General features: G+C 41.8%; 1 protein-coding gene across 1 annotated transcript in view; it reads left to right on the top strand.

The window, feature by feature from the left end:
- The window catches only part of atp1a2a (ATPase Na+/K+ transporting subunit alpha 2a), a 169,896-nt gene that overhangs the window by 72,167 nt on the left and 74,367 nt on the right, over window positions 1-23,362 (top strand). Inside the window, exons 10-11 of the mRNA XM_055228471.1 lie at window positions 360-469; window positions 19,277-19,411. Of these exons, the coding sequence (XP_055084446.1) occupies window positions 360-469; window positions 19,277-19,411 (245 nt within the window). The remainder of the gene's footprint in view (window positions 1-359; window positions 470-19,276; window positions 19,412-23,362) is intronic.

The following is a 23,362-nucleotide window of genomic DNA, read 5'->3' as shown; positions in this document are numbered from 1 at the left end:
CCACACACCTTCATTAGAATCACTTCGATCATTTCAGCCCTAGAATTTCCAATCTCTACTGAACAAAAGATAAAAAGAGTTGTTAAAACTACCATTTCATGACATCACAAGGTGGAACAGACAGACAGACTAATGATAAAGTGTTACTCAAACATGAGGTGAATGAAACAACACAACTCCAGGTCTGTTTTTGAGGAGGAAACAAAATTATAACATGGCTTAAAGCTAGTAGAGTCAATTGTGTGTAATTCAGGACCTTTAACCATAGTTTCACATGGACACGAGCTCTACTACGAGCTGCACACAGGCCATAAATACTGAATGAGGAAGTGAAACGCGCCTCTGCTTTTCTTCTTCAGGGTCGGGCTTTGACAAGACCTCTGCTACCTGGGCATCGCTGTCCCGTGTGGCCGGACTGTGCAACCGCGCCGTCTTCAAAGCGGATCAGGATCACGTTCCCATCCCCATGGTACAGAGATTTTATATTTGATTCTTACATGTTTAAGTCATCTCCTCATGTCCTCTGAAAGAGCTCACACTTAGTCTCAACTGTCACATAATACTCACACTCCAGGAAGTACTCTCCAGTCAACAAACCCAAAAGTTTAGACAATCTTTTCTATGACAATCATTTATCAATGGTCATTCTGTCTGCTGTTAGAAAACCAAGCCTGGAATAATAAACACAAGAATATCTGTCTTAGAGTAAAGCTGAGGAGGTGTTACCTGCACCTCTACTTCCTGGTGCAGCTTTACCAATATTGATGTATCGTGATGCTTCAAAATGTTGTCTGTGTCTGAATGTCCATACTAGAGAGTGATGCAGGTCAGGTTTTTTTCCATCCCCCGGGTCCCGCATTTCTGATTATATATAGCCCACCTCAGCCCGCCCGGCACAGCAGAATCTATTTATACAACCCGCCCGACACGCACCCGCAATTATTAAATACACTGTAAAAATATGTCAATAAATGCAGCTTTATTTTAGTGAAAACGTGCTTGAAAACAGACATAATGGGAGTGAATCTTTCAATACCTGTGATCATCAAATGTGAAATTGTGCTGCCATGTGCTGCCTGCCAGCCTCATCTGTTCTGTGTTGTCTGTAGATTTTGTCTGTCTGTATCACAGTGTTTTACTAATTGCCTAGTTACCTGTACTAACTTTTAAAACATTTTACTAATTACCAAACTAACTTTTTATAATCTTGTATTTTATGTGTGGTGGCATTTTACATCTTGCCATAGGGACTGCAGTTGGAAACTAGCTGTATAGCTAATACTGGCGCATTTACAGAAATGTCGATTAATGTGCATTGTCCCTATTCAAATAAACTAATAAATAAAAAAAATAAATAAATACGATGAACCAGCCGTAGTTTCCTTTCAAAACAAAATAATACCTCATCTTCCATCTCCAAATCACTTGTTTTTGGCTTTGTTTACTGTGGCAAATGCCTGCGATTGGCTAAAGTGGTGAGTGTGGGTAGAGCACAATGCTGCACAAAGGGGGCGCGCCACAGTGTGCCACGGTGGCGTCAGGTTATAGGCATCAAACACAGTCAAACATAGGCCAGTGTAGATGAATTTTAGTTTGGTTAAAAGTATTTTATAGTAATATAGTAATAATAGTAATAGTAGTAATATAGTAGTAATAGTATAGTAATATAGATTTTTCTTCTGTGAAAAAATTACCTATCCCAACACAACCCACAATAAACAGACGTCAGCCTCCAGTCTGCACTCCTCCCTACTTAGGACATTGTTTTGTTGTGTCTGAATGACCAGTTGGTGAAAAAGTAGTGCACTCAAAATTTCCAACAATGCACTTTAGTAGTGGGCATCAGTGGTCACTAGAACAGTCAATATAGACCACAATGCACTGGGAGAGTTGGGTTTAGTATTGCTACTACTTGGGATTTCAAATATGGAGCCTGACTCCAAATTCAGCCCTAGAACTCTATGTGTGACATCACACTCACAGTCCACTCTTTATACAGTCTATAAACTGGACACAACACGACTGAATGACACAGATAGAAGCACTTGTTTATCCATCCATCCATCCATCCATTTTCTTCCGCTTATCCGGGGCCGGGTCGCGGGGGCAGCAGTCTAAGCAGGGACTCCCAGACTTCCCTCACCCCGGACACGACCTCCAGCTCCTCCGGTGGGACCCCAAGGCGTTCCCAGGCCAGCCGAGAGACATAGTCCCTCCAGCGTGTCCTGGGTCTTCCCCGGGGCCTCCTCCCGGTGGGACATGCCCAGAACACCTCCCTAGGGAGGCGTCCAGGAGGCATCCTGAGCAGATGCCCGAGCCACCTCAGCTGGTTCCTCTCAACGTGTAGGAGCAGCGGCTCTACTCCGAGCTCCTCCCGTGTGACCGAGCTCCTCACCCTATCCCTAAGGGTGCGCCCGGCCACTCTGCGGAGGAAGCCCATTTCAGCCGCTTGTATCCGCGATCTTGTCCTTTCGGTCATTACCCAAAGCTCATGACCATAGGTGAGGGTAGGAACGTAGATTGACCGGTAAATCGAGAGCTTCGCCTTCCGGCTCAGCTCCTTCTTTACCACAACGGACCGATACAGCGACCGCATCACTGCAGACGCTGCACCGATCCGCCTGTCAATCTCACGCTCCATCCTTCCCTCACTCGTGAACAAGACCCCGAGATACTTGAACTCCTCCACTTGGGGCAGAGACTCACCACCCACCCGGAGGGAGCAAACCACCTTTTTCCGGTCGAGAACCATGGCCTCGGATTTGGAGGAGCTGATTCTCATCCCAGCCGCTTCACACTCGGCTGCAAACCGCCCCAGTGCCTGCTGCAGGTCCTGGCTCGAAGAAGCCATCAGGACAACATCATCTGCAAACAGCAGAGATGAAATCCTGTGGTTCCCAAACCAGGCCCCCTCCGGCCCCTGGCTGCGCCTAGAAATTCTGTCCATAAATATAATGAACAGAACCGGTGACAAAGGGCAGCCCTGGCGGAGTCCAACATGCACTGGGAACAGGTCTGACTTACTGCCGGCAATGCGAACACAGCTCCTGCTCCGGTCATACAGGGACCGGACAGCCCTTAGCAAAGAGCCCCGGACCCCATACTCCCAGAGCACCCCCCAAAGGACACCACGAGGGACACGGTCGAATGCCTTCTCCAGATCCACAAAACACATGTGGACTGGTTGGGCATACTCCCATGAGCCCTCGAGGACCCGATGGAGAGTATAGAGCTGGTCCAGTGTTCCACGACCAGGACGAAAACCACACTGCTCTTCCTGAATCCGAGGTTCGACTATCGGTCGGATTCTCCTCTCCAGCACCCTGGAATAGACCTTACCGGGAAGGCTGAGGAGTGTGATTCCCCTGTAATTGGAACACACCCTCCGGTCCCCCTTTTTATACAGAGGGACCACCACCCCGGTCTGCCATTCCACAGGTACTGTCCCCGACCGCCACGCGATGTTGCAGAGACGTGTCAGCCAAGACAGTCCCACAACATCCAGAGACTTGAGGTACTCAGGACGGATCTCATCCACCCCCGGAGCCTTGCCACCGAGGAGCTTGCCAACCACCTCAGTGACTTCAGCCAGGGTGATGGACGAGTCCGCCTCTGGGTCCCCAGTTTCTGCTTCCTCCTCGGAAGACGTGACAGTGGGATTGAGGAGATCCTCAAAGTATTCCTTCCACCGCCCGACAACATCCCCAGTCGAGGTCAGCAGCTCTCCACCCGCACTGTAAACAGTGTTGGTGAAGCACTGCTTTCCCCTCCTGAGGCGTCGGACGGTTTGCCAGAATCTCTTTGAGGCCGTCCGATAGTCCTCCTCCATGGCCTCCCCGAACTCCTCCCAACCCCGAGTTTTTGCCTCTGTGACTGCCCGAGCCGCGGCACGCTTGGCCTGCCGGTACTCATCAGCTGCCTCAGGAGTCCCACGAGCCAACAAGGCTCGATAGGACTCCTTCTTCAGCTTGACGGCATCCCTTACTTCCGGTGTCCACCACCGGGTTCGGGGATTGCCGCCGCGACAAGCACCACAGACCTTACGACCACAGCTACGAGCAGCCGCATCAACAATAGAGGTGGAGAACATGGCCCACTCGGAGTCCATGTCTCCAACCTCCCCCGGGATCAGGGAGAAGCTCTCCCGGAGGCGGGAGTTGAAGACCCCCCTGACAGAGGGCTCCGCCAGACGTTCCCAGCAGACCCTCACAATACGCTTGGGCCTGCCAGGTCTGTCCGGCTTCCTTCTCCGCCAGCGGATCCAACTCACCACCAGGTGGTGATCAGTTGACAGCTCAGCCCCTCTCTTCACCCGAGTGTCCAAGACACGCGGTCGGAGGTCAAATGACACGACAACAAAGTCGACCATCGACCTCCGACCTAGAGTGTCCTGGTGCCATGTGCACCGATGGACACCCTTGTGCTCGAACATGGTGTTTGTTATGGACAAGCTGTGACTAGCACAGAAGTCCAATAACAAAACACCGCTCGGGTTCAGATCGGGGAGGCCGTTCCTCCCAATCACGCCCCTCCAAGTGTCACTGTCGTTACCCACATGGGCGTTGAAGTCCCCCAGGAGAACAACGGAGTCCCCGGTTGGTGCACTGTCTAGTACCCCTCCCAGGGACTCCAAGAAGGCCGGGTACTCTGCACTGCTGTTTGGCCCGTAGGCCGACACAACAGTGAGAGACCTGTCCCCGACCCGAAGGCGCAGGGACGCGACCCTCTCGTTCACCGGAGTGAACCCCAACACGCAGCGGCTGAGCTGTGGGGCAATGAGCAAGCCCACACCAGCTCGCCGCCGCTCCCCGCAGGCAACGCCAGAGAAATGGAGAGTCCAACCCCTCTCAAGAAGATGGGTTCCAGAGCCCAAGCTGTGCGTGGAGGTGAGGCCGACTATATCTAGCCGGTAACGCTCAACCTCCCGCACAAGCTCAGGCTCCTTCCCCCCCAGCGAGGTGACATTCCATGTCCCCAGAGCTAGTCTCCATGTCCGGAGATCCGGTCGTCGAGGTCCCCGCCTTCGACTGCCGCCCGGATCTCTCCGCACCCGCCCCTCATGGCTCCTCCCGCAGGTGGTGGGTCCACGGGAGGACGGCCCCACGTCGTTTCTTCGGGCTGGGCCCGACCGGGCCCCGTGGGGAAAGGCCCGGCCACCAGGCGCTCGCTGCCGAGCACCCACCCCAGGCCTGGCTCCAGGGTGGGGCCCCGGTAACGCCAGTCCGGGCGACGTAAACTGCCTTGTTGTATTTTTCTTCATGAAGGGCTTCTGAACCGCTCTTAGTCAGACCCGTCTCCGAGGACCTGTTTGCCATGGGTGACCCTACCAGGGGCATGAAGCCCCCGACAACATAGCTCCCAGGATCATTCGGGTGCTCAAACCCCTCCACCACGTTAAGGTGGCGGTTCGGGGAGGGGCACTTGTTTATCTCACCCCTAATTATGAATAAAACTCTTAAATAAACTGTTATTAGTCCATAAATACTTGTGCCAGTTGAATCTTATAAAACTTGATTTCTGTAATAAATAATGATCTAGGTTTAGCCTTTAGACTTTTTTTCAGCCAGAGTCATGTGACCTGACAGTAGTGAAGTGTTTGTCCAAATCTCTCTGTGAATGAGGCACTATTAAAGTCTGCTAAAGAGTGCAGGGCTGAGTAGTGAATGAGGGGTTATGTGCTAGAAGAGACATTCGGACACCGCCTTTGTTTTATAATTAGTTGCAGTGTGTAGTGTGTCTGATTTGGACGTAAAGAGCGCATTTTACAATTTACTCCAAATTAAAAGGGGGTTTATTTTGACCCTATGTCGCCTTACTCAGAGTTGTATTTCAGTAGATTCAGGCGTGTTTGTGTAATCCTGTGTTCTTCTGCATTCTCTGATGTGTTTGAAAGGTGCATTTTCACCTACCCCCTTTCTCCACCCACTGCTCTGTACTTGCTTGTGAAAAACATATATCCTTAAAAAATATTACAAAGTAATACAAATCTGCTCCTATAATAAGAGGTTTATTATAGAGTTCGACCGATATGGGTTCCATACGGGTATCCTGCCCGATATCGATACCATGGACTAGAATCCAAAGCAACCCTTGGCCGATAAACTCTGCTGATATTTTTGAGCCGATATGTAGGACCGATTTTTATTATTTTCCCAAATGATGTCATTTAAACTTACTACAAACCCCCACCAAGCACTTTTTACCACAAAGCTTAAAGAGCGCTGTGTACTCACGTGTTCTGCAGTTCTCACTTTGCACTGAGGTGTTCAAATAAAGCTTTATGGAGGAAATTTAACGCTGATGTGCTAAAAGGTGCAAATATCAGCCCAATATATCCACCAACCAATATAACCCGTCCATCTCTAGTTTACTAGTTCCACATTTTTTAACAAAAAGTCAGTATTTAGTTTAGTCTGTTATTAAGCCGTTTTAGATCAATATGATTTTACAGCAAACTCATTTCAAAATAAGAATCTATGTTATAGTTTCATGTTAAATAGCTGAAAAATTATATAATACTTAAATATATATATATATATATATATATATATATATATATATATATATATATATATATAATATATATATATATATATATATATATATATATATATATGTATATATATTGGACAGTTAACACTATACATGTATTGTACTTACACAGTCATGAACAGAGGCCAAAAGGCACATGTTCACTCACTAAAGGGCAAGATTTGGAAAGTAAAAAATCTGTTCCCCTTTAAAATGCCGTCTTGTTTTGATTAGCTTGGACTAATTTTTATTGTCTTTTCTGACTTGTTAAAATCATTCATCGAGAAAGGAAGTTGATTTTGTATCAAGTTGATTTTCGGTTCCCCACTGACGAAGAATTTGAAACATTAAATAGAATTTTCTCAAAACTGGCCTGAAATTTTGCAAATCCAGTCATGATAAACATGTATAAATTCTCTAAATCCAGTCTGTTTTACAGTGACACCACATGATTCAGTCCATAATAAATAATATGCACTGTTGGTTTAGACCAGGGGTCGGCAACATCCAAAGAGCCTTTGGACCTGGTTTCCACGGAAAAAAAACACTGGGAGCTGCAAATACTTTTTATCTAAAAATGAAGATATATATAATGTAAGATGTATATATTGTTTGTTTTTTTTTTTACCTTTACGCTTTGTATATTGTGTTGCTTGAAGTGCTACAGAGACTTCTTCTGACCCTCTGCACAGCGTCTGTGTCTGTCAGGGCTGAAGTCACTTTCATCTTTACACAGGACTGTGAGCTGTCTTCCTCAAATTTGGCACTTATTTTGAGCAACGAAAAATAATAAAATATAATTTTATTTTAGTATTTCAAGATCACAATAATCTTCCAATTTAAACTACAATTAAAAAAGAAACCTAACACAAAAAAAATAAAAACTTCAATCAAATACTTAATTTCTTTTCCCAAGCCACATGGAGCTGCAGTATTAGGATCAAAGAGCTCTGGTTTAGACCAGTCTAAGGCCACAGGCACATCATTCACAGGACAGGACTCTCTCACATTAGCACAGATCAGAGCGTCCTGTACAAACACAGCACCACTTAACTGCTGTAGACTGAGAGCGAGCTGTGATCTGACACTGACTGTATGAATATACACTCACATAAGGACTAGAGATGTCACCATATCTAATTTGTGTTGCCATTATTATAAGAAGAAACATCACAGTATAAGAATTATTCATGAATTTTGACCCATAAGAACAAAAGCAGAATTATTTTCCTTAACTGTGTTTCATTTTAATATGCTGCTGGTCTTTAAAGCCCCTGCAACGAATATTTCTCATGTACAAAAACTTGAGCAAAATTTCTTGTTTTACTGTACAAAAATCAGGAAGTACATATTAGCATGCTAGTTGTTGTGAGCTTTCCTGTGACATAAAACTCCGCTCTGGCCTCTGAATGTTGCGAAAAGCACTTATAATCTTGACATGGTGAAGAATTAGGATAGTCAGAATGTAAAAGATGAGTGAAGAGTAACTTTGGAGCACTGCAGACTGTTTAAAATGAACTACTCCTGTTTTTCACTTTTTTAAGACAATGAAAATCAGGTTACACCCCTTATAAGACCTGAGGGATAAAGTGTCTCATGTGTGGCATTAGTCTCGATATAGACGTGAGGATCCTGTGTGTAAAGGTGTGTGAGACCAAACATCTGCTGTGTGATGAGATGTGACGAGCGTCTGTGGCACAGGTTTGATCCACCTGCTCAGAGGACTGAACTACATCTACAGACAAACACTGACACAATGGACAGGAACCGGGGAGAGTCTGCACCTTCTCGTCTCCATGGAGATGTTTTTGCTTTGTCTGGAATGTTCCACAGTATTGCATTGAATAATCATGAATAATCACATAATCACAAGAGCTGATACCAGGAAATCCAGCTGAATAGTAGCTTATCTTACTTCAATCATTTCTTGGACCACAACTTTGTACTTGAGTAATATGATTTTGAAATTACAGTACTTTTACTTTAGTAGAATTTTTGCCGTCTCTACCCAGTTCTCCTTTACCTGTCCAGCCTGAACTACACGCTTTTGACAAATCCTTACAAAGACAAATGAGTCTGGAGCCGCATCCTGACTCCACGATTCCAGAGGGTGTGGTTGACGGGCGGACTAACCAATCAGAGAGATGCACAGTCAGTTCTGGTAAAAAACAAAATGGGTTTAGGAGTAAAAAAGGAGAAAAATAGGGGGAAAAAAACTAAAGGGACTGAAAAAGCCATAGACTGCATATATAGATGGACATAGCAAAGCTGATAGCCGCCACGTTCAAAATCCGGCTCCATCGAGTCTGGCTCCAATTTGAAAAATGGTCACCCCTCTCTCTGTAATTGCTGCAGTGAGCCTTGTCATTTTGGTCTTAGAATGTAGGCAAATCAGGCGCCTTCTTTCTCTGAGGCACTTGATTGACTTAGCAACAGGTTTGATTGACTGCATTGCTAAGAGCCTACTCCCTGCTAAACCAGTGGTGTGGGCGGGAAGGGGCGCTACCTTCAACAGCCTGGCTCCAGATTGGCTCTTTGGTTGCTATGATACTCGTGGTTGGAATTTGGCTCCAAATTGTCCCCTATAACTGCTCTAGCCTCGATGAGCTTCATTTGACTGGAGCTGAATGCTGTGGATGACGTCACACTCACTTAGTCCACTTTTTTATACAGTTTATGGACAAAGTTATAAGTGTTATTTTGTTCTGAATGTTATGAAAATTAGTGGCTGTAGTTGGACCTTCCCAGGTTAGAATGGAGGTTTGTCCTGCTCTATGGTCCAATTCCAAACCCTGTAGATGATAGATGTATAAAAGACTGACTGGTCAAGCAACACTTCTCCTGTACTATGTTTAGCGCGTTTTATTCAAACTTGTCATGTGTCTTAAGGGTGAACATTACCAATATCACTATGCATGATTTTTATGCGTTTAGATTTGCTATTTATGTTATGATAATATGATCCTGTTCACATTTTAAACCTGTCCAGAAGAATAGACTGATGGTGCTGCTTTCCCTCTGAAGGGTTTTGTCTTACAGAACGCAGAAAAAAACACGCTCATCCTCCTGTGCAGTGCCCCCAAATGTCAGACCGCAGTCACCAAATCGTCTTTTTCCTCTGTTGTTGTGCGTCATTGAATAATTTGCCAACAGAGATTCTAACCTGCGCAGGTTTTCAAATGTCTGCACGTCTGAGAAAGAAGTTGCTGATGTCTGGACAAGTTTGTACACATGGGATGAATGTGGTTTGAATGATCAGTAGAATGTCTCTGTGTGTGTGTGTTTTGGCAGTATGTATATATATATGTTGGATTCATATTTTCAGTATTTCCACCGACCTGCACAGGCATGACAGGTGTAAATGAGCGTTCAGGCTATAACCGGGCACCAGCATCTCTCCTATGACTTGTCTTGATTAAAGTATTGTTGTGCACTGCCCCTGTACAAATAAAAATCATACTATACCATACCAAAAAGCTGAAATGTGAACAAACTAATACAAAAATCACGTTTCAGAACATTTTTGTACAGATCTAAACTACAGGGTTAGACGAGACAGGATGTTTTGTTTAATTGCGTCCATTCAAATTGCGATTTCCGATTTGATTGCGATTAATCTTGCAGCCCTATGTGTATTTTTCTCGTAACTTGACAGCTCTCTGCCCCTCTCCGCTCTCCGCCGCTCTTAACTCCGCTCCCACCGTGAGTAAAACAGACTATAAAAAGCGGTCGATATCGTTTGAGTCCAGTGATCCACAGGCACCAGAGCTCACATAACACCTCCCCAGCATGAAGGCTCCGATCCAGGCTAGAGATGAGCCCACGCGCCAGTGGAAGCACCTGGATCTCTGCTCTGGCCAAACACACAGAGATCTATACAAACGGTTGGTCTGAAGGAGAGCGCCACCTACAGGAACGAGGCCAATCCTGAACCAGCTCACGGCGCATTGGTGTTTGGGCAGCGTTTGGCTTTAGTTTGTCATTTGTTGATGAAGTTTACTTGGGAAATGAGAGCTGTACATAGAAAAAGGGACATTCATTTGACAGTTTAAATCTTCAACAATTATTAGTAGATGTTTAAAGGCCTTATATTATGCAAAAAGTGAGGTTTCAGCCATGTTATAATGCTGTTACCTCATCAAAACAAAGCTGGAGTTGTGTTTTGTTTCATTCACACATGTTTGAGCCAAGTTTTATTATTAGTCTGTACATCTCCAAAGCTCAAAATGCTCTATTCTACCTTGTGATGTCATGTAGTGGTAGTTTTCATGCTAACAGCTAACCTTTACCTTTAGTTCAGTAGAGATGGGCAATTTCAAGGCTGAATTGATCCAAATGATTCTAGTGAAGGTGTGTGGAGATCAAGAACACAGTTGAGCACCTCCTGTATTACCACATGATGACATCACAAGGTGGAACAGAGTGTTTTCTGTTTGAGAGAAGTGAATGAAACTAACAACATACATGTTTTTGATGAGGAAAAGAACATTATAACAAAGATCAGAAAGTAGTGTAATAGTGAATTTCTTTTCAACAACATTGTTAGTGAAATGTATTTACCTTGACATGTTTGGGCTGCTCGCTGTGACACATCTTCAGATCTTCACATAGCTGTTGTTACTCCTGACGCGCGGTGGTCCTTGGAGTGTGTCCCAGGTGCGTGCGAAACGAGTAACGGTTGATGCTATCTGTGCACAGCTTCCTGATTTCAATGGCTCCTTAATCCACCGCGGGGCCCATTGACACCGGGGACAGCCCAAACATGTCAACAAGGGGATTAGAATGTAGAGAAGGTTTCAGAGATGCTCATCTGGACACTGTTTTTTGCAATTCTGAAGACACTTTCAGTTTGATGGTACTGATTTATATTACGTATGAGACTCACCTTATGAAGTGAAGGTACGTCAGGCAAATTACAACACGGCAAGCCATAATTAGACAACGAGTGAACAAGAACCGGGCTGTTTTGCTCTAAAACCAGGGGTGGCGCCAGAGGGGGGGCTTGAGGGGGCACTAGCCTCCTCTAGAATGGCCAGTGCACCCCCATAGCTCCATCTAATTCCGACTAAAAATGTTCAAATAGCAACCAGAGTGTTCAAAATGAGACTACAATAAAAAAAAAAAAAAAAAAGATTTCTATATTCGCTTTTTTCACTCAGTACAAGGGCTAACTACATTTAAACAGTAGGGGGTGGGGGGTACACTTCTCCAACTGAAAATATCTGGCCCCACCCCTGTCTAAAACGCTTCCATTTGGGGCTAGATTTATTTACCTCAGTGTAGTATAAATCCTAGTACTTCAAACCAGCACTATCAAATTGAAAATGGCTTCTGGATGTGAGCCAACACATCTTGATTTAAAAACTGCTGAAACCTTCTCCACATTGGACCACTCCTGGACAAATGAGGGATGTTACATCATCTCGTTTCTCGTTTTCATCTCGTTTCGTCTTCACTAGTGTTTCATCTGCCTAAAAGAGACAAACTATAACTGTTGTAATTGAAGACAAAAGGACCGTTTCCAAAGTACTATAGCATTTTGTTTATGGCGACCTGCTTAACCTACTGTTTGCTCTCGTGCTACCTCCATCTGAACAATTCCATCACACACAAGTAAAAATGTTGTAGTGTATTTTAAATGAAAGCAACCAAGTCCCCCATGCAGCTGACGACACACAAATGCCATTCCTTCCTCTGCTTTCCCATTCATGACGATCCCAAACAGGACACATCTCTCCGAACACTGTCATGAATCAGTAAACAGGAATAAAAGGCCTTCTCTTGTCTCACCACCGCCCCCTCCCTCTCCTTGTGGGTATTGAACATCATTTTAATATATTGGTTTTGCTGCTGGGATGATTTGCAATGATCATCAGACTGGATTTCACAGGTAATGAATTTCCCTCATTCAAAATCTCCCCTAAAAACAACAACTTAGTGTCACCCACGTCTGAATCGATAAAGCCACGAAAGCATGAAAAACAAATGTTGGAGTGCCGTGCATCCAAAACAAGGATAATCGGAATTTGGGCTCCAAAACAACCTCCTGATCCCGTTTGTGTGATAGACTGCAGCGGGACAGTCTCAGAGTTAATACACAACATTTAAATGCATAGAAAAACGTGTAATTTGCGAGTTTTACGGGTCGTTTTTGCATTTATTACGACAATAACAGATCACACAGGCTCGGTTCCATTTCAGAGAGCCGTTTGATGTTGTTACGTAACTTATGAGTGGAGCAAAATGGAGCAGATAGGACCACCGCTACGCAGGGAATGAGAGAGTTTCGAGTTTGAGCTGATGCACAAAGCCAATTAGTGAAAGTGTTGTGCTGGCAGACAATGCTGTAATGTTGCTTTAGTTTCCTCTGTTCATTTAAATCATGACATCATGAATCAGGTCCAAGGTGCTATAAAGGCACTAACTGAATCAGTGTGGAGCTCCTGCTGTCAAACACTTGCTGTCTCATGTGAAGCTGAGCTGTTAAGAGAACAATACACTCTTTACACTTTATGAAGGTGTGAGTCTGGTCACCGGTGAATCTCCCTGAGTTCAGTGATTGGATCAGGTGGATTAGCCAATCAGAGACATGCATGGTCTGTCCGTATCAAAACAATAAGGCTGCTTACAAGGAAAAAGGGGAGAAAGTATCACAGGGGACTGAAAACTATCACAGATTTCTGCAAAATCAAGTAGAGCACTAAACTCTGTTAATCAAAATGATGGATGACCAGCCCTGTACCCCATTATGATGCTAATTGTTAGCTTTAGCATCATGGTAAAACTCCACTGTGGCCTCTGAGAGTTGTGAAAAGTGCTTATAAACTCATCACTGTGAATAATTGGGATTTGTTTAAAATTAACTAGTTCTGTTTTTCACATTTTAATACAGTAAAAATCAGGTACAGCACCTTTGATTATAGTCATGTTTTCCATCTTTCAAAATGCATTTAATCTTGAAAGCCCTACATGCACTTATGTCTCTCACTCTAGACGTGCACTAACCCAGGGGTCTCCAACCTTATTCCTCTGCTGAGGTACCTTTACAAAATGAAAATGCCAAAGAGCTACTAATTTTAGTGGTCGCTAAAGATCGAGTACATAGAGCCACAGCAAGGCTCAGATGCAGCGCAGTTAGATGCTTATAAAACATAAACCATTATCCAGTTTATTAGGGCACAAAGTTGAGCATCAAAATGATACATTTACAATGATAAAACGTATAATTCAGAAGACCCTTGGTGAGCTCCTTGGAAGAGGCTGCAGAGCCACTGGTAGCTCCAGAGCTACAGGTTGGAGACCCCTGCACTAACCACCCTTTGAAACCATCATGTCTATAGATAATACAGAGTCTGAGTGGTCATAGTCTTTGAGGTGTGTCCAGTTTGCTGCTGATCCTAGACCCTGCACAGTACATTTTACTCTAATTGAAGAAAATTGTACTGTGAAAAAATATATATATTTGGTCCTACTGTTTGCTCTAAGATGAATCCTTAACTTACTCTGTCATTATTTTACTCCAATATTTTACTGCAACAAGATCATAATTTTACTGTTTCTAAACAAAACAAAATCAGTATGTGTAACAATGGAATCTTGATTCAGTTGCACACAGTGTAACACATACTGCTTTACAGTGTTTTATATGAAACAGTGACACAATAAACAGGTGTGATTGATCACAGTATGACAGATGTTTATCAAATGCTTTAAAAGTGAAAAGATGTAAAATTCACTTCATTCAGCCCATCTGTTGTACCTGCAGCTTTAAAAGCACTAAAATGTCCACCAAGACAAATGCATTTTAAGGCAAAAGTGACAAAAAGCAACTTGTCATTTTTGTAACTATTACAGAAATTTGCACGGTTTTCATTTGAACCTGTATCACTGTATCATGCAGTTTAGTGTAGAGTGTTTGTATACCAACTACTGTAGCAGCACAACTTTCAAGAACTTTTCAGAACTTTCTGGTAACTTTGAACAAGACTTTTACAGGAGGAACTCAGGTCTCAGCTTCATCAAAATCACAACATCCTCTAGAGAGGGGCCTTCAACCGGAACATTGGAATGACTTTCATGTGCCTTTGTGAGATGCTTTCTAAACCTGGAAAAGGTTCCATAAATCTTTTACCAACCATTTTGAGCATATTTAATCCTAAGTGTTTTTCCTTAACAATGTCCATTAGCACATTCTCTGGCATGGGCATTTTACAAATAATTTTACAAAGAAAAATATGACATTCATTAAATCACTGCAATAACTCTGCAACCCTGAGACTGACTTTACTGTTACCGACATCTATGTCACAAATGGTGTTCTGAAAAGACGTTGTACACATTTATTAGATCTTTGTCATAGGAGATGCCATATACAAATGCAACAGAGTCCGGTGACTCACATGGTAGAGCGTGCTTGTCATTCAGGATGTTGTACTTGTGAATCATGCTCTTTGTGTAGCCACAGGCGAGTAGCATTGACTTTCTTTAATGCTGTGCAGGTGATCTTGGGTGATGGTCCCTGTCTAAAATAAGAAAATAAAATCATTACTCAGCCTTTCCACCACTATTCTAGTCCATGGTCTCTCTATCGTCTACAGGCAAGCTGAATATACTGGTGGAGCCAATATACACATTCCATACACCACTATAGAGTAAAAACAGCTTGAATTCACATTTATTTAAGAGGATAAACCTTTTGACATGGAGCATGGTTTGTTTTTGAGGGGGTCCTTCAGATTAAACTGGGGTAACAGATTCCTTTTAGCTTCATAATCTGTCTTCAAATAAAATTATTTTGATAATAAATCAACCAGACAAGTCATGTAGGACTATTGAGGACTCACCTTGAGGAACTTCTTCAGCTGATGACTGGCTTGTCTGGCTTAGAACTTCCCTGGCCTCCAGCACTCATGAGGAGGTGGAGGCAGAAGGTGAAGAAGAATCAAAATAGATGACACACTTATACAAATGACAATCCACCCACAATATATAAACATATAAACATATCTTCAACTTCTGAGGGAGACTCAGCATAGGGCCAGATCTTGACGTTCAGGTTGGATCACCAAACATAAGTCTGAAGTCTTCTGTTTGAAAACATTAAAATTACTATTTAAAATAATAGTAAAATAAAAGGCAAATTTGTCAAAAGAATAGTTTCATGACAGAATAGCTTACAGCCCTGATATGTCCAGAAATCTTGAAAGACTGAAGATCTCTGAAGAGTTCTGAGGGTCATGGATCAAGTTTTTACGACGGTGGAAAGTCTGCTTCATCTTCTCTTTGATTACTCCTTCTTCAGGTGTGTGCTTCATAAGTGCCGTTGCTTCACAACACGACCTTTCCGTCAGCACAGAGCTATTTCCATCTTGGCTTTTTGTTCGAGCATACTCACTTAGGACTCCATCATCTCCTGGTTTGTTTTTTAGGATGCTCTTAATTGTCTGCAGACTCACACAAACAAAAAACATGTACCGTAAAAGTTCCAACTAATATAATATGACATCACTGTTGACATTACATGTGAATGATCCTTGAGCTTACGAGAGGCGAGTGTCCTCTTTACTCTTCACTGAAGCAGGGCTATGCTGTAGTAGCATTGTGTCATCAGAATCACCCTCATTATCTCCACTGTAGCTTTCAGAGGGGCTGTTTATGGGAACTCAAAGCATCTGCAAAATACAGGATGAATTATTGCAAGTTAATATAAAGGCAAATCAAAGTAAGTGTATTTGTACAGCACAATGGATACATAAAGTAATTCAAACTGCTGTACAGAATATGAAAGACATTAAAATCAGAATATAAACAAATAAAAAAATAATCGTCATAAAATGAACATTAAAAGAGAAGCGCAGAATAAAACCAAAAACCAGTATGCACAGATAAACAGAACCATTTTGAGCCTGGATTTAAACATCGTCACAGTAGAGGCCTGTCTCACATCTTTAGGAAGAAAATTTTAGCTTCACAAAACTGAAACACTGATTCTCCATGTTTAGTCCTGACTCTGGGACCAGCAGGAGGCCGGTCCCTGAGGTAAAAAGTAAACCTGGTGCACTGAACGTAGATAAAGAAAAGCTAAATCACAAACCTTCTTCATGTGGAGAACAAATTTCAAGTTCACCCAGACCTTGTTTTTAAGAAGAAATTCAAACACGCCCTCAGCAACCTCGGTCTTTGATTCATCATCTTCAGGAAGATTGTTCCAGGTTTTAGCTGCATGAAACTAAAAAGCTTATTCTCCATGTTTAGTCCTGACTCTGGGACCAGCCGAAGTCCTCAGAGTGTGAGATGGATTTGAATGTGTATATTAGTACCATATGAACCACAGACAAATATGTGTACTCTTCTGTGTAAAAGATGAACAAACAGTAGAATGTTTTGATGTGGTTTGGAGCATCACAATAACAATATTCAGTCTGGATATGTCAAGCGAACAGAAACGTGCTAAATGTGCCTTTAAATGTGCCTTTAAATGTGTTACTTTAGATTTTTAAAAGTGAGATGACAGTAAAATGACCCACACGAGGCCACACACATGGCATTTTTAGCTCTTATTCCTGCATTTTCAGATGTTTATATCATGAGAACTTAACACCCAATATAGATTAAGCATATTCTCAAAACTACATGAAAAAGAGACTTAACATTTGCCAAAAATGAAGAAAAGCTTTGTTGCCCTTCAGAGCAAATGTACTTGTGCCGTTCTTTATATTTCACTCTTGCTGTTTGCAGCCTGAGAGGAAACAGAACAGAACAATCATTGTGCATGTAGTGGCATCACAGCGAGCTAAAAAATAACAGCAACAGTCTGTTTCTGAATGAAATATTCCCCTGGCTAGCCCCTGAATACTCCAGCCACTAAAATACTTCTAACATGCCCAAAATGTAAGCAAAATGTACCTCTTATGAATCAAATGAGTGCCATGAGTCGCAAAGTTCAAGTACTAAAACTGCTCTTATTCAGAACAACTAACACGTGGTCCGTTTGTGTTCACAAAGTAACGCACAAAAAAAACACTCATTCAGAGCCATATTCATGTGCTTTGACTGTACTGAAGCTAACAGGCAAAAAAAAAATCCCCATTGAGAGCAAGATCCCATCCCTGTGCTCTGAATCTGAAGCTAACGCGCTAAAAACATTCCATTTAGAGCAACTTTTATGTGCTCAGTTTGTGTACAGAAGCTAAAAATGCTCTCATTCAGAGTTAAAAGTACATATATACTCCAAGCCGAAAACAGAAAATAATGCACCCCGATATTTATTAAGAATCAAAAGTTTCTTCATCAGTCAGAATCAGTCACTGTTAACACCAGCACTTGTTGATAACGGGTCAAATGAGTTGTTGGATGACGGAAGTTTATTTTTACAAACTGAACAACAGCCAAAAACGCTAAAGACATTTGAGAATCCAGAGCTACAACATGACCTCCCAGTTCAACACCACACTGACAGAAAAAACTTATTTGACTCAAACTATTTAAGAAATCACAGTAATAGTCATAAAACACCTAAATGTTTAAATATGACTTATTTCGATGAAAATGTTATATCTGGGAAATGTAGTCGTCTGTTCCATCTGTGTTTGTGCGAGTCTAAAGCTGCGATGAGACGAGACATGCGGCGCTCTGAAGATAAAACAAGCCCCTGAATAATACATGAGGAGCATAATGGAGCTAAAGTATGAGCTCTCAGGTTCAGTCTAATCAATGACAACAGAGAGAAGACACGGCAACGGAGACGAGACACGGCAACGGAGACGAGACACCACTCCTCTGAGCCACTGTAACACACTGGAGAGAGAAGTGTGGAGAGGTGTGGACATACTGTACAACACCAAAGTCTGATTTCTGGAGTTCTCAGATTACTGAAATGTCATGTGAACGGTTCCATCTGATGTGAGTGATCTGATTTCTTTCAGACTTCGCACAGCAGTACCTAAAGGTGTCCAGGCTGCTCAGCTGGTCCATGGATGTGATTGTGCCAAATTAGGGCTATGCATTTAATAACGTTTCAATTGAGTCGTTTGTAATGGTGTTTTTAAAGAAGAGGTCTACGGTCACTCCTCGGTCAGTTAAAACATGTGGTTTGGAAAAACATGAGGATTTTAAAGCTGTTTTGTGTATGTTCAGGAAATAATATTGAAATGATTTTTATTTGTTTTGTTTTTTTTAAATTAGACAAAATAAAACCGATGATGGGATCAATGAAAAAAAACAAAACTTGATGAGTATTTATAATAATAATAATAATAATAATAATAATAATAATAATAATAATAATAATAATAATAATAATAATAATAATAATAATTATTATTATTATTATTATTATTATTATTATTATTATTATTATTATATTGTATTATTTTTTGCAGCATGGCCCACGTTAAATATCACAATACTGAAATTTTAAACTTAATTTTGATTCTAAGAAAAAATGATGGATGATAATAATAATCATAATCATAATCATAATCATAATTATAATTATATTAATAATCATAATTATAATAATAATTATAATAAGAATTAAATTAGCTTTAAAAAAGTACCAAGATTCAAAGAAAAATTGATTGATATTTCTACCGCAATGAAAGCAAAAAAACATGAATTTTAATAACATGGGATACATAGATGTCCTAGTCAAATACAGAACTTCACTGTCTCCATATTATAATCCAAACTGTACAATAACAGTACATCTCCTCACCCTCTCATCCTCTTGTTCTTGTTTTTTCAGCGTGACACGGCCGGAGACGCTTCGGAGTCGGCTCTGCTCAAATGTATCGAGGTTTGCTGCGGCAGTGTGTCCGAGATGAGGAACCGAAACCCCAAAGTGGCCGAGATCCCCTTCAATTCCACCAACAAGTACCAGGTAAACGTGGAACTCACTGTTTTTGAAAGAAATCTCCAAACTTATGACACACAAATGTTGAAGCTTATCAGTTTTTGTGTGGGACTGGCTCCAAAGATTATTTTAATGGTGTAAAGTCCTTTCATTTTTATGTATTTACTGACAGAAGACATTGAACTTTGTGCCAGTTTTTGTTTTATGTGGATAAGCCCAGTGATTACACAGATATTAACCATAAACCAGGTCCATACATCTGTAATCTGACAGTTACACGTCAAAGTTCACCTGAAAACTGACCTGTCCCAGCTCAGTGTTGAACTAAAGAGATTCTACAGTTGTGATGTCACGTGAACACAATAAGAACCAGGAAGAGCGTTCATCCACCAACAGCAAGGCGGCAGTTCAAACCTGTCTTGATTTGATCCAACACACACTTTTTGCCCTAAACAAGCCTCCGTAGTTTGTGGAGCAAGAATAAAATAAACCCCAGAATGAAAAGGAAGGAAAGGATAGAAAAGGAAGGAAAAATAGGCAATGACAAGAGGAAATTAACGATCTCTGCCATTTCATACAATTAGACAAAAATATATCACAGATCACAAGGAACAGTGTAGTTGACAGGTTCATCAGTTACAGGGGCTGGTAAAGTAAAGAGCTGTGGCTAATCCTCACAGCATTTACATGTATTTACGCTGGTATAATGCTCTAACGGCCTGTACAGTCATGTATCACCTTGATGTGTGTCTTTATTGTCTGGATAGAGGTGATGAAGTTGTCATAATTCTGTGGTTTGTCTGCCTCCTGTCATGCAGCTGTCACATTTTCTGAAGTAAACTTTCTAATGGTCTGACGCTTCGTTAGCTGCCTCTGATGGCCCAGCTCCATGCACATATGTCAGATATAATTGTTAAATCCAAATACGAAATCCAAACATTGCTAAAATCTGATGCAGCCTAACCTTTATTGACAAGTAACACAGGTAGGGACTTTCCTCTAGCCAATAGGTGAGTGTGGTTTCTGCTTCATTGTCATTTCCCGCTTTATTTGTGATGCAGCACCACCTCAGACGAGAGATATCTTCTGTTTTATCTTTGTTTGAGCTGAAGTTTGTGGAGAACGTGATCTGTACCCAATGAAAAGTGCAACAATCTTTCAATTTTAGTTTCCAATTGAAGCACCTTGAGTGTTGGTGGTGGGAGATTGGTAGACTCACTTTCATCAGTCTGCTCTAGGGCAGCTGTGGCTACAAAATCATTTTACTTTTTACTTGTAAGCCACAATGTGTGACCAGAAATGAATGTGATTGGTTAATCCACCTGCCAGTCCTCACACCCATCAGAACTCAGAGGGGATAAGACCCGGTCCAAACAGTCCCGGGTTAAAGCTCTCCTCCTCCGCAGACTCTGCTCTCTCACATATTCTCATCTCATCCTTTAAACATGTGCACATCAAAAATACAGCAGCTCAAAGGCCTGTGTGTGAGAGGCCACCGAGGTCAGGCCCAAGATGCAGTTTACAGGCTCCATTTAGCATCAGAAAAAGTTCAGTCATGATTGATCTGGTCCTTTATAGTTTTTGAAACCTGGTTTAGTCCAGATTTGTTCCTGGTGTAGGCACTTTTAGTAAAGGCTCTGTCTTCTCCATTTCTTTAAAGAGCGATAACAGATATTGCAGAATCACAGTTGTCAAATAAAGGTGAAATCAAGCATTAAACATTTTTTCTGCTGGGTGTGCGTTTTCATTTTAGCTCTCATTGTTTAAACACGTGCACATCAAATATACAGGGCTCTGAAAGCTCCATGAGAGAGCAGGGAGGACATGTGGGAGGAGATGTACTCTATGGGCCTGTCACAAAAAAACTATGGTTTGTGCACTCTCTAGTTTTGGGTTGCCCATTTCTACATCTAAATCCAGTTGGTTTAAACCTAAAATGCCTCTCTTTGATCTGAATGGTCACTGCCTAAAACCCAGCAACTGCAGAACAATCATGACTCAGTGCTAGTGCAGCCTGTGCAGCTCAGGGAGTGAATTCTGGAGGTTCTGATCTTTCACATGAAGCCTGAGAAAATGAGGACAACCTTCTGTCTGTAGGTTATGATGCGGGCAAACCCAGGTTCAATTGTGATTGTAGTACTTTTTACTGTAAGACCGCAGGCTGCATACAGCTCCTTTAAATTTAAAGGAGCTTGTACCTGATATAAGAATATGTGCCAGTACAGATATATATATATCAGCAGCTCTTGAGGTCAAAATAAGTCTGCTGTGTACTCTCTGTATGTAAGAAGAAAGCATAATCAGAAAGTGTGCAGCTTGTTAACTTTACAGTGGCAGCGAATGTCTGTAACATCAACAACAACTAGCTCTGGTCTCTGAAAGTTGTGAGAAGCTCTTATAAACTCATCATGGTGAGAATGCATACGTTAAGTGAGGATTAACACTGCAAACTGTTTAAAAAGAATGTTCCTTTTTTCACGTTTCAAAATCAGGTACAGCACCTTTAAGTGACACCTTCAGAATCTGAACAATGTCTGCCATGTTTAAGCTGTTGAACATCTCTTGTTTTATTTTGCCTTATAAATAGTTGACCCTTCAGAGTACATTAAAGCCATAATGATCATGTAACACTGTACTCATGAAGACAAACGTGTTTGCGCATGCAGACCACATAGAGCACATGTTGAGTTAGCGGTTTCATGTGGTGTGGGTGTTTCCCTCAGAGCATTGGAACATTAATATCCTGATTCTGCATATTTATTTATGCTGGGTAAATATTAGCATGAGGCTAAGAGACTGCACATGCCAGGGGGACGGGACTGTTTCCTCTGGCTTTGAAAGCTTGGATATTACCTCCTGTGCAAACTCATCATTCCTTTATTTACATGTAAACATAGTGTTTGTGTTAATGTGCAGAGATGTAATAAGTGCAAAAGTTGAAATATCTAGACTACTTCATATATGGCTTGAATTCAGAATATTAAAGGCACTCTATGTAACTTTTGTGGCAAGTTCATCTTGCATTTGTTCAATTAAAGGGGATCGGCTGTTTGTTTCCATGGAAACAGATATGTTTAAAGGGCCCATGTTATGCTATTCTCTGATCTATGTTATAATGTTATTTCCTCGTCAAAATATATCTGGAATTGTGTTTAGTTTCATTAACATATGTTTAACACAAACCCTGCATATTTAGGAGTTCTCTCAAACTTCTCTCAAATAGAAAACACTCTGTTCCACTTTGTGATGTCATGCAGTAATACAGGAAGTGCTCCACTGTGTTTTTAAACTCACACACCTTCATTACAATCAGCCCTTGATCTGCCACTCTCTACTGAACTAAAGGATCTGTTAATTTGAAAAGTACCACAAAATGACATTATAAGGTGGAACAGAGCATTTTGAGCTTTGGAAATGTAGACAGACTAATAATAAAGTGTTACTCAAACATGTGTGAATGAAACAAAACACAACTCCAGGTCTGTTTTTGAGGAGGAAACAACATTATAACATGACTAAGTTACACAAATCAGTTTTGTGTCATACAGGACCTTTAATGCCTTGCTATGAAACATTCCAGGCAAAGGTGTTACATCCATGGAGATGGGCAGGTGGCCAGTTATTTATTATTTATTTATTTATAGCGGACAGTGCATGTTGACCAACAGTAACTGTTTAACATGCCAGAATTAGTCAAGAGGCTAGTTTGGCTACACCAAAAAAGTTACATAGTGCTCCTTTAATGCTTTTTGTGATGCTTTTCTATCTGATATGATTAAAACAGAAATTAGATCAGAAATGACAACTGTAATTTCATTTTTTACTGTAAACATATTTCTAAATTTGATCAAAGCTGCAGTTAAATTGTTATTATTTATTTTTTTGGCATATCTTTCCAACCCATATTTTTCTTCCCCTCTCCTCTTGTTGGTTTCTGCTCTGACCTGTTTTGATGGCCTAGTTTTTGGTTGAAAAGTA

This window comes from Periophthalmus magnuspinnatus, chromosome 17 (genome assembly GCF_009829125.3).
Source record: "Periophthalmus magnuspinnatus isolate fPerMag1 chromosome 17, fPerMag1.2.pri, whole genome shotgun sequence".
Lineage (NCBI taxonomy): Eukaryota > Metazoa > Chordata > Actinopteri > Gobiiformes > Gobiidae > Periophthalmus > Periophthalmus magnuspinnatus.
This window is presented reverse-complemented; position numbering and strand designations above follow the sequence as displayed.